Source organism: Ovis canadensis, chromosome 18 (genome assembly GCF_042477335.2).
Source record: "Ovis canadensis isolate MfBH-ARS-UI-01 breed Bighorn chromosome 18, ARS-UI_OviCan_v2, whole genome shotgun sequence".
NCBI classification, from domain to species: Eukaryota; Metazoa; Chordata; class Mammalia; order Artiodactyla; family Bovidae; genus Ovis; species Ovis canadensis.
Window position 1 is genome coordinate 35,298,238 of NC_091262.1, and position 12,481 is coordinate 35,310,718.

Below are 12,481 nucleotides of genomic sequence, written 5' to 3' on the forward strand. Positions count from 1 at the left end.
ACTACTGAAGACACCAACCTAAATGTGAATATCTGGGTTTGTTAAGTATCTCTATCCCAAACTTTAAAAGCAGAAATACTACCCACTAATTAACTTGCCCTTTAAACAAACACGTAACAATTTTAGGAAACAGTCATTTAGCTGAAAACAATGAATAAGAAACTCTGCACAGTTATTATCTAGCAAATAAACACTAAAATTCCAGTGCAGACCTACTCCAGTCATCTTACCCTTCCCCTCCACCACCAGATTCACAAGAGTGAATTCATGGCTGGATGGAATGTAAAAGTAACTAAAGCAGCAGGAGGGGACAGGTTAACACTTTAAAGTTTTCATCTTCCCCAAAACTTCCCAGATCACAGGTTAAAAAGAAAAAAGTTATCTGGTTTGTATTTGAGTCTCCATTCTCATGCAAAAATTCCCTTTGGCAAGTCTCTGAACATGGTCTTTACTTCTTTATGTTTAAATCCTTTGGGAATAAGATACAGAAATAAAGGCACATATCTTTTTACATTTGCTAGTGTGGCTTACACACTGCTAGAAGGATTCTAACTGTTGTCCAGAATGAAACCCCAGCCCCTCATTTCTGGTACAACAGCTCTTTTTATGTCCTAGGAGCTTATTCCAGATTTTACCATGCACTGCTAACATCATTATTAACTCTTCCTGGGAATCTAAGAGACAGGATTACGGGAATTTTAGCTAAGAGAGAAAAGCTAAGATTTAATAAGCTCCATTCTACTTTCATAGGTCTACAACAATCATATGATTTCACATACACCTTTTCTCAGGAGGAAAAAGTTGGCTGAAATTTTAACTGTCCTGAAAGAGGACAATCTTTTGTGCAGAGGGCTAGGAGGGTCACCCCCACAGTGGGAGGAGCCTGACTTCTCCAGACCTCTGGCTCTCTCAGAATCGGCTAAACTGCTCTGACACGTATCATGGAATGATAGACACAGCACATTCCTCCTGACACCAGCACCACAGTACTAATGCTCGGAAGACCCACATTGACTTCCGCAGCAACCCAGGTTCCCTCCAATGCAGTTAAAGCTCACTCTTGCCTATGAGACCAGCCCATAGACCACTACCTTTTCTGTACAATATATACTACCAATAACCCTCTTGACCCCTCTAACATACTAGAATACACACAGTATCATAGGCTGAGCTACCGCACCAGAAAGACCTAGGTTCACACAACCAGTTTCATCACTTGGTGGCCTTGTGATTTGATTTCTAAGCCTGTTTCATCAGCTGCAAAATGGGGAGGGGGCAATCTTAAACAGGCCTTTTGAGACAAAGATCCCAAACTAGCTCTCAGGTTGAATACAGCCTTCAGAGACTTTGATTCATAACAATGTTTTCAATTTTTTAATTGTTACATTTATGAATTAAGAGGCTGGCAGCTTAGCTAGGAAAAAAACAAAAGATCCATGAACTCTGGCCCCACATTTCTGCATAGCCAACAACCAGCTACTGGCTCTCCTTTAAGCAAACTCTGTAGTTCAGGGGGCACTGCTCTTCTTTCTTTCCCTATACTCATTTATGTTACCTCAAGCCCCTGCAGGGGTTTGGGTCTGTAGCCCATTTTAATGATTAAAAACAAAATAAATAGCTTGGGTGACCCCATGAAAACACTTACAAAGACAGCTATTATCATTAACCTGGAGTCTTACTGCTGTGATCACCTTCCTCCACCTCCTGCCTCACAGACACTGGAGAGCATATCACAGCAAAGACAAGACCATAGAACCCTGCCTTCATCGAGTGCCTAAAGGCCCAATCCAAGCTGCTCTGTTTCCACGATCCCTCAGCACACGCACCAACTCTCTCACCTCCTGCCTGCTGCACAGGCTGGCACAGCTCCCCTTTCCCAAAGGGGAGCCTGGCCAGAGAGAAGTTCCTAAGGCCACCCACGGGAGAAGGGAAAGCAAGTATTTCCATACCGTTAACACAAAGAGTGACTTACGGGGCAGTCAGCTTCACATCCTGCTTCTAACATACTGAGCATGTACTGCGGCCAGACCACTGCTCAAGCTTAGATTACATCACCGTGGCAAGAGCCAAACTCTAGAGCAAGGGGCTCTGGGAACACAGTGTCGTCCCAGGCAAGCTCCAGAGGAGGGTTGGCCCTGAACTCTCCTGTCCCGGGGCGGGGGCTGGGGGGTGGGGGTTGGGAGTGGAAGCCGACAACCCAGAGCTCCACGGAGCTCCAGAAGCAGAACTGCCTTCCACTCCTCTTCCACCTACGAGCAAAACCAACCAACCAGGAAAACCACCGCCAGCCCGAGGTTTCCAAGGTTTCCTTCCGCTTGTTTGCATGTATTTTTGTTTTTAGCCTAGCGTGGTCCCTAGGCTCAATCATAACCTCAGCGTAAGGGTGCACACCCTCCTCAGGAGACACCCGCGGCCAGCTAGCACATGTCAGCGCTGTCACCTGGGGGACAGACCCGAGGTGGGCGGTGCACCTGGGGCTTCCAGCTCCGACTCGCTCACCCTTCGGCAGCACATGACGCTGGCCAGCCGCGTACTCAGGTGCCAGCAAGAGAGCGAGGCGGCTGATCGGTAGCCAGGGAGACCAAGGGAGGCAGCTGCCAGCAAAACGCAGCGCTAAGCGCAGCCCAGCCCAGCCTGCGGGGCGGCTGGGGGAGGGTGTCAGGCTTTCCGCATCCCCGCCCCCCACCCTCACCCCCGGGCTCTGAGCGCTGCTGTCCCAAGTCCTCCTCGTGCTTCCCACCCGCCTCCCGAGGGCAACAAAATGCAAAGGGGGGCAAGGCCTGCAGGGAGCCGAGTGCCACCAAAAACTAACCCATGCACGCCAGGACCTGCTCCTGAGCCCCAGGGTCGGCTCGAGCTTTCTAGGTCCCCGGGGTGGCACTAAGCCACTTACAAGGACCCTGGCCTGGACCCTCGGGGGATGATGCAAAAAAGTCAGGGTCGCCTTGACTGTAAACACCACCCACACGAGGAAAAAGCCAGAGAATGAGGCCACGTGGTACAACCCACGGGGAGCAAACTTTCCTGGGTCTGCGTCCCCACTCCCCCCGGGATTCCAGGCAGGCACAGGCGTTCCTAACCCCTGACTGGCCAGGCCAAGCAACCCGGATGTCCCCTCAGGCAAACCCGGGACCAGAGCGGGGACCCGCGCCAAGCCCCCGACGAGAGTCTGGACACCTGGTCCGGTCCAGGGCTGAGGGGAGAATGACAAGGCCAAGGTCACTTGCACGCTTCGCTACCTAGAGAGCCTGGGTTAGGGAAAATGAGGCTGGCGCGGCCTAGCCTGGCTCCACGCCTGGGGCACCTCCATGTCCTGCAAGACCCATGCCTATGCCTCCAGGACCCAGCTCACCTGCGCGGCTCCCCAGCTCCGCTGCTGCACGTGCAGGTCGACCCACCCACCGGTGCTGGACCCCACCTAGCCAACCCTGCCCCAGTATTCTAGCTCCAGCCGAACGTGTGAAGCCACGTGACCTCCTGGGTCAAGGAAGCGCGTGCAGAAGGCACGAGGGGCCTAATCCCTCCGCCTTAAAGGAGCCGCGCCCACTGCCGTCGTGGCGGTCTCCCGAGACCCGAAGCCCAGCGCGAGGGCCTATGCCGCCTGCAGCCTCGCCCCGCCCTCCCCCGCTGCCCACTGGGTACGAACGAGGCTCGCGTGGGACGTGGCGAGGCAGGTGAGCTCCCGGCGCTGGTGGCTTCGGCTCTCACGTGCGACGGCTGCGGGAAAAGGAAAAGTTCCGGGCGCGGAGGCGCCCTTCCGTCTGGTCAGCTCCCGTCTGGACATACACTCGAGGCAGACGGGAGTCTGCAGCGCAGCTCGGAGGCCTCACCGGCCGCCCCCGGAGGGCCGCGGCGCCTTTAAGCCCAAAGGCCCTGAGTCACGAGGAGGCTCCCTACCCCTCCTTCTCCACACACCCCTCCACGAGGCCCCACGCCCGCAGGCACGTGACCCGCGCCCCGCCCGGGACTCGCGCGCACGGGTGGGGGCGGGGGAGGAGGGGACCGCGGTACCGGCCGAGGCTGCGCGCGGACCGTTAGCTACCGCGGCCCTGACCGCGGCCCCGCCCAGCCCCGCCCCGGCGGGCGGCGGGCAGCTCTTACCAGTGGGAACGCCATGAGGATGGCGTGGCCCTGCGGGACGGACGGACCGGCCGGCGGGCGGCTGACCGGCTCGGCGAGGGACGCGCAGACACGTGGGCACTATTTTTGCAGCCAGCCGCTCACAGCGCCGCACTCGCGGCCGCTTATAAAGCCCCGCCGAGCCGCTCCCCCACCCCCCCACGGCCGGATGCGAAGCACCTGTGTCGGCCCCGCCCGGGGCCCCGCCCCTTCCAGCAGGCCGGGCCGAGGGCTCAGCCGCCCACCCAGAGCCGGGCGCCCAGTTGGGGGCGCGCTCGGCACCCCGCACCATGCACCCCGCCCCAGGAGTCCAGGGGTCCAAGTGGAGCATGCCACTCACCTAGTGACCCTGATCACGTCCCTTATCTCTTAGGGCCTCAGTTCATCCCTTACAGAGCGCCATTTACAAGCCCCTGCGACGGAGCGGCAACGCGCTTTGTCAATAAAGTCGTCTTTACGGTGTCCATGCTCCTTTTCTGCCAAAGAACCCCTCCTTGGAGAGAGCCTGCGCGACGCGCCCCTGTCCAACCCTACTCCCGGGTTCCAGCAGGCCCCCTCACCTAGACCGGCTGCTTTGTGTGCTGGACCGGGGGTGGAGTGCGCGGGCGTCGGGGGATTCCGGAAAGTTCCAAGGACATCAGGGATCCCCTTTTGGACTGTAGTTCCCTGGGAAGGCGCTTCCGACGCTCTTTCCAGACTGCGAAAGGAAAACTTCCTGGAGAGCGGAGGAGGGACCCGGCGGAGGGTCAGACTGTGGTCAGGGAGGGCGTCTTTGGGGCAGGAACGGACCCCCGGCTAAAACCCGGGGCAGGTACGGAAACGGAGGTGGCGTTCCAGGCGGAAGGGCAGGCGAAGGCTGAGAAAGAGTGCAGAACAGAGAGGCTCCTTCTGACCAGGGCAGAGGATAATGCGTGCTGATACCGCAGGAGGCAAGCCTGGGCCTAGTTGTGGACGGGCCTTTATTTTGTAGACATCTGGAAACTATTAAAAATGGTGAACAGGAGAATGATAGTATCAGATCTCTTAAGACGTTACTGCAGACTTCGTAGAGGTTTGACAGTAAAAGGGGAGAAATAATGGACTATGGTAGGGAGAAAAGGAATGGGGCGTTTGTTGAGCCTAAGTGTTCCACGTGTATTACCTCAGCATTACCATCATACTATTTTGTAAAGCACTTACTCTGCTTAAGGTTCCTCCTGGCAGTTGGGGAGATAGGTCTGCTGCCTTCCTGGCAGGCTGATGAGGCTGGCCTGGATCTAATGGATGAGGGGAGGGAGTCAGTGTCTAGCTTTTGGTGGCAGGAGGATAAATGGGAGAAAGGGTAGAAACAGACGCTGGAGCAGGCAGTCCACAGGAGGACTCAGAGTGAGAGGTGGCCAGTCTCCATCCGTATAATGTCCCCGTGCAGGAGCTCCCAGCAGGAGCTCCTTGCTGAGGTTCTGGGCAGAGAGGTGATGGCGGCAGGGGAGTGCAAGAGGGGACCCTGGCACCCCCTAGCCATAAACTGCTCCACTCTCTCTTCCCCTTCAGAGGGGCTGCTTGAGCGTTTCCCACTCCCTCCTGAAGATGCCCCATCTCAGCTGCCCAGGAATTCCCTGCCTCCTGGTTTAGTTTCCCTGGAACCCTCCCACACCAGCCCTATCTGGAGCTCTTCCTTCTCTAGGAGCAACCCACCCAAAAATCCCACCCTGGCCCACAAACAGTGTAGAGCAACGCATCCGAGGTGATGCATCTTGCTTGTCCTCTCAGGGAGTGCCACACCTAGATGCCTACAGCACAGGAGCCGACTGGGGGTGTATGGCAGCACCAGGAAGGCCCCAGTTACATCTAAAGAGGATTAGCTGATGGATGCTGTGCAGGAATGACATCTCAGCCCAGCCAGATCTTTCAAGACAAGCTGGAAAAGCAGTTTTTGTGTTTGGGGTTTTTTGTTTTTGTTTTTTTTTTATGTGCAATCTTCCTAATTTTAAATTTGGTCATTAATTCAAAGAATCAAGCCCAGCCTGTCCAGGGGCCTCATGCAGCTCATGCTTTCTCTTCCCTGACCCAAAGCTGAGCAAGAGAAGAACCGGAAACTGGAATAGTGCCCAAGGCAACAGTACCTGGGAGCTCTTTCATATTTTAAAACTCCCAGCTGTAAGAAAAGGAAGGCATCTTTCAGGTGTCTTGGAACAGAAATTTCTGCTGCATAAAATCCCTCTTCTTAAAACTTTCTGTTGCAGTAAAATGAGAATATAGTTGACCTTGTACTTGACTGAGTACGTGATCTGTGCTTGGCACAGTTCCAAGTGTTTCACCTGCGTTAACCCATTTAACCCATTTGCAGACAAGGAAACAAGCTCAGAGAAGTAACTAGCGCAAGGACTCCCAGTTAGAAGCAGAAAAGTGAGGACTCAAACCCAGGCAGTCTTCTGGCTTCAGAGCCTAAAGCTTTAACCAGATAAGAACAAAATGTCCAGCACCCTTACGTGTGTGCTACCTTCTGACTGACCCCGAAGCTCAGTGGCGGCCCTGAAGGAGGGGTGGGTGTATGCACTTACAGTCATGCACTTGGTGAGTCCTGGCTGCTGCCCTGACTTGGCCAGGCTTGCAGGTTATTCAGGAAGAACAGTACCCCTGACTAGATGCCCGCAGTACACAGGGTCGGGTGCAGAAAGAGGCAGAGGTGGAGGTATTGCATGACTTGGTCAGGTCCCCGCAGCTGGTCACTGAAGTAGCAGGAACAAACAGGCAGCATTATCCGTTCTCCTAGTCAACAAATAGCCTTTGAGCCCAGCTATGCCTGGCACCATCTCTGCAGTCAAGCCCCAGATTTATAACACAGGTTTTGAGTGTAACTGTAATTGGCTGGACTAAGTTTTAAATACATGCACCAGGAGGGAACCTGTATTCTTTTATATGCTCAGGTGTTCGGTGCCTCCACAGCAGGCAGAGAGCTAAAAGAAGAAAAGAGACTGCAGGGAGAAAATAACTTTCCTGGCTGGAAAAGATCAGAAGGGAGATTCCTTTAGGAATTCAAGACCACAAGGTAACGTAAGCATATAGTGTCTACTCAGCTTTTGCCAAGCTCTGTGCAAAAGAAACCACTTTGTTTTTTTGAGTTTTTTTCGTGCCCTTTTAAGTGGAATAAAAGAAACTAGATCAGCCCCAGCTTTCATCATATACAAATGGAAATTTTAATTGGGCTAAAAATGAAACGTATACGGCATTACCTGGAAATTCGTTGTTGTTTGGTCGCCAGGAAATTTTTTTAGAAAACAATATTAGGAAAATATTTTTATTACACTGGAGTACAGACAAAATTTGTGAATGTGGAACAAGCACAGGGTATAAAGGAAAATTGATAACTTTGACCACATTGGAATTAAAACCTTTGGGTTATCAAGTTTAAAACTTGAAAAGTCATACACTGGAGAAAGGTATTCGCAATATATGATCTACAAAGGACTAGTTTCCAAAATATGTAGGAACTTCTACAGTGAGGCAAATAGACAAAAGATGAGAATGGGCCATTGACAGGAGTGGAAGCCCAAACGTCCAACAAACCTATCTCAAGATGCCACACTCACCCACAATCAAGGAAATGCAAACGAACACAGAAGGATACCATTCCACACTCCCCAGACAGATGCAGTGAAAAGGCTCACTCTCCCAGCGGCAAACTCACTGCCAGTCGGGGTGTAAACTGGTTCAGCCACTTTGGTTGTGGGTTTTATTTTCTACATTTTTCAAATCGAGGGCTAACCCGCATACAGAGTGCACAGAGTACACAGTCCTTGGTGTCCAGTTTGATGCTTTTTTCCTACATATACACCCAGGTAACCACTACCCACACCAAGGCATGGACTCCTTCCAGAACCCCACAGGGTTCCATCATGCCCCTTTCCACGTCATCCCCGTCTCCTTGAGATAACTAATCCTCTAGTCACTTTTCTCACAGATTCATTCTGCCTGTTTTAGGACTTCATCTAAACTGTTAGCTCCTTTCATTCAACAAGATTCATCCATGTTGATGCAGGTAGCAGTAGCTAAGTCCCTTTTATTCCTAAGTGGTATTCCATTGTATTGATATACCATATTTGCTTCTCCATTCTCCTGGTGATTGGCAATGTGAATTGGACTATGATGAATGAGGATACCATGAATAGTCTTGATGTGAAGTACAGCTGCCCTGGAAAGCAATTTGGCCATGTTAAGTTGCAGTTGTGTTGCGCTACCACCAGGAATCCCACTCCTGGGGTAACGTGTTAGAGAAACTTGCCCACATGTTAAAGAGGCAGGAGCTGAGGTTAAAAATTCCCATAGGTGTTATTCAAAGTTGCAAAAATAAATACCTTACATACCTATCGACAGGAGAATGGCTTGATAAATTGTGGTCTAGTCATAGGAAATGGCAACCCACTCCAGTACTCAACTTGGAAAGTTCCATGGACAGAGGAGCCTGGCGGGCTACACTCCATGGGGTCACAAAGAATCAGATGTCACTCCACAGCTGAGCATGCACACACACACACAATGGAATACTGTATATAAGTGAAAGTAAACAAAATAAAGCTAATCGTATCAACTTGGATGACTCAGACACAACATTGAATGAAAAAAAGCAGAATGTAGAATACATACTCTATGATGCCGTTTATAGAAAATTTCTGAACAGGCAGTACGTTACAATCACAAAGTACAATATGTTGTTTAGGAATACATCTGTATGTAGTGAAAGCACCCCAAAATGCATGGCCTTGATATAATAACATTCAGAACAGTGACTTATTCCAGGTGGGGAGGGAAGCGCTTGTGAGACGAGGTCCAGTGGGTATCTGCTGAATTGATGAGTGCTTTAGTTCTTAAACTGGGTAAGCAGACACAGGTGGTTATCTTACTCTTTAAACTTGAAATATAATTGCTTAAGAAGATACAGGGATGGGGGCAGTTCAGGGCAGAGGTGTGCTGGTAAGTGTTGACAGTTGACCACAGGGAGGGGAGTGACTTGCAGTATTCACCAATTTCTGTGGCATAAAGACCGTGTGTGCATGTAAGTCGCTTCAGTCATGTCCGACTCTTTGCGACCACCATGAACTGTAGCCTGCCAGGCTCCTCTGTCCAAAGGATTCTCTAGGCCGGAATACCGCAGTGGGTTGTCACACCCTTCTCTAGAGAATCTTCCCAACCCAGGGACTGAACCTGTGTCTCATTATGTCTCCTGCATTGGCAAGCGGGTTCTCTACCACTATCCCCACCTGGATAGTGGCTGATTTCAAACTGCCAGTGTGATACCAGCGGATGCTCCCAAGCCAGCCTCAGCACACCACTGACACTGAACGTGGTAGAAATTTGCTCCAAAGGCCAGAGCTGGGAGCCCAGGCTTGCTCTGAGGACATTTCCAAAACCCTAGGACCTGGGTCGAGGGCTGGATTGTATTCGTGTATGCTGTTAAGTTACCCAGAAGTGAGGCTGGTTAGAACAACAACAAATACTCATTCTCACACAATTTCTGAGAGTCAGGAATCCAGGACCGACTTAGCTGGGTGTTTCTGGCTCAGGCTGTCTCCTGAGGTTGCAGTCAAGCTCTCAGCCAGAACTGCAGTCATTTGAAGCTTTGCCTGGAGCCGGATCTGTCTCCCAACTCCACCCACCCTAGACTCACTCGGTTCCTCCTTACAGGGACTGCTCCAGGGGGCTGCTAAGATGGAGGTGAGGGGAGTGTCATAAGCTCATCTCCAAAATAACAGACTCTCGCTTCTACAGTTACACACACCAACTGTGATGAGATGCAGGAGGGGATGACTCCAGGGGGCAATTGCCAGGAAGCAGAGATCACCAGAGGTTGGCTCTCACAGTGGAAGGAGAGCGCTGCTTGTCCTGAGATGCTTGTAAAGGGGTAAGGGGATGCCTAGGGTCTCAACGAAAGGAGAGACGGGAACCTGAGGGGCCCTCGCCTTCATTTTATGGCTGAGGAGACCGAGGTTGAGGGGTTTCCTGGAGCGCAGGGGCTCCGTCTGGCCTTGGTCCGAGTGAGAAGGACCGTGCCTCACCGTCTCCCTGCCTGCCCTCTGCAGGTGCAAATGATGGGGTCCTGGCACATCGAGACCTCCATCAAGGTCACCTTGCCCACGAGGTCCTCCTTCCTCAGAACTGTTTCCTCACATTCTCCCTCAGCCAAAACAAGACAACCTCCACTTATTTCCACACACCTCGTCCCCTGCCACAGGGACCCCACAGAGCGGCATATGGTGCCGTGTTGGCATTACCGGACGCAAGTCTGTGCTGGCCTTCTGGGATCCCACTGCCATTCGCAGACGGGTAGAATCGTTTCAGAGCTCTGTGATTGATCTCTGACTGAAATATCAATGCTGCTATCTGTTTCTTGATATGAATACTAATTACACGGGTTATTCAGTCCACGAATAAAGTTGTTTTTTTTTTTTTTTTAACATAGTCCCAAAGACAGGGACACGTGTCTGGGAAGATCCCAGACAGAAGCATTTTGCTGAGCTGTTAGCAACCTTTATTTTCTAGGTACCACTGGGAAGTACCACTCAGGTGGACTCATGGGCAGATCTGAAAAGGGACTAAAGTTAGGGAGTCCTTGGCAGCAGATAAGAAGTGACATTCAGGGCGAAGGTGCCATTCAGGTAAGTAACCCCCAGCATTGCTCACCTTCCTCCACACCGTGCCGAGGCCCAGAGACCTCCAAGCATCCTCGGTAGTCATGGGGCCATCAGGGTGGGGTTCCCAGTGGTCAGAATCAACAACTGCAGGCCCCAAGTGCTCTTTCTTAGTAGACAGGTTAGTGGGATGGGGGGAGAGGAGAGACAATGGGGTAGAGGAAACAGGTTCAAGCAGCAGCACCATCAGTGGAAGATCCAGGAAGGCGCACATTTCAAACCCCTGTCCTGAGCCCCACCCTTCCAGGCACTGGCTCGCCATCCTGCTCTTGGCCCTGGGAGACAACACTGAGCGGGCCACGGAAGAAGGAGGACCAGCTCATCTCCTTGAGGACGCCGGTCCGTGCACACCCTCCCCCAGCAGCTCTCCTGGCCCACTCCTGAGCTGGGGCTCTCCCAGCCCAGCAGGCTCTGCAGCCAGGTGCAGGCTGGTGTGAGACAGGACCTACTGGGCTGAGCAGGCCCTCCATGATTCACACCCCAGTCCTGCTTGGCTATCAGCCCACAACCTCTTTGCCACCACAGTGCCAATCACTTGTGGGCTGCTCAGATGCTTGGCAAGGAAGGAGGTACCTGAGGCGGGCCTTTCCCTGCCCCCACCCTGCTTCATGTGTAGCCACAGTAGAAATGGGAGCGACGGAGAGGGACCTGACTGTGGCTGGGGAGGTGGGGAAGAAACTGATGGTGAGGGGGACTTCGCTGGTGGTCCAGTGGTAAAGAATCTGCCTTGCAATGCAGGGGACACGGGTTTGATTCCTGGTCAGGGAACCAACACTCCAACATGCCACGGAGCAGCTAAACCCCTGCATGCACCACAACTAGAGAAGCCAGGTGGCACCTAGTGAGCCTGCGTGTGGCAACAGGAGATCCCATGCGCCACAACTAAGACCCGACTCAGCCAAATAAGCATTTCAAAAAAGAAGCTAGTAGTGAGGACCCTGGCTATCCAGGAGCCAGGCGTTGGGGGCGGGGGTTGGGTCAGAAGTCTCCTTGGCCCAGTAAAGCCAGGGAAAATCCTGGCACAGTGAGTTACAGACCCAACATCCCCTCCCTTTGATCTGAAGACTCTGCCAAAGAGGTGACTCTCAAGATGCCCAGGAAAAGGTGCTGAATTAGCCTAGGGGCTGGGGCGGGGTAAGTTCAGACCTGAGCACAACTAGCACCACCCGCTTCACTCTTCCTTAGGGTCCCTAGATGGATCTGTCCCCCAGACAGCGTGGCTAGCCAGCTACAGCCGCCTGGCCAGGAACTGCACCCATTCCTTGTACTCATTTGCCAGGACACTGCTTCGAAGCCCTCCTGGACTGGGTTCCCATTCTCAACCCCTCATGGAGTTCATTGTCATGTCAAGGCCCGTGGTCTTGACCACATTCAGACCTTCTGGTCCTCGCTAATACTCTACCCGACCCTCACCAGGGGCACCTTCTGCCTCGGTGCCAATCCCTGGGCTTCTTTCTGTCCATTTCCGCCCCCACCCCGGTCCTCCCTGAGCTCCAGTAGAGCCCTTCCTAGGTTTCTCTGTCGTCCTGGGCCCCATGTGAGCCTCCTAGTCCTGGGCCCAGCTCTCTGGCTGCCCTCACTGCTGTCACGGGATACGTGAGACCCAGGAAGCCTGTGGCCACAGTGGCAGACTTGAATCAGTGACATGATCCAGGACATGACAGTGATTGGAAAGAATATGCTGGGGAGAAGGGCAC

At 52.7% G+C, this 12,481-nt stretch overlaps 1 protein-coding gene across 16 annotated transcripts in view; it reads right to left on the reverse strand.

Moving 5' to 3' along the window:
- CPEB1 (cytoplasmic polyadenylation element binding protein 1) overlaps window positions 1-4,312 on the reverse strand; it is a 110,072-nt gene extending 105,760 nt beyond the window's left edge. For 2 of the 16 annotated variants that reach the window (XM_069559998.1, XM_069559999.1), the window contains exon 1: window positions 4,102-4,310. In XM_069559998.1, coding sequence (XP_069416099.1) covers window positions 4,102-4,116 — 15 coding nt within the window. In that variant the 5' untranslated portion in view covers window positions 4,117-4,310. Of the gene's footprint in view, window positions 1-3,352; window positions 3,481-3,646; window positions 4,074-4,101 lie in introns of those variants that run through there. The other 14 variants (XM_069560007.1, XM_069560010.1, XM_069559997.1 and 11 more) reach the window with 13 other exon arrangements.
- Between the last annotated feature and the right edge of the window lie 8,169 nt (window positions 4,313-12,481).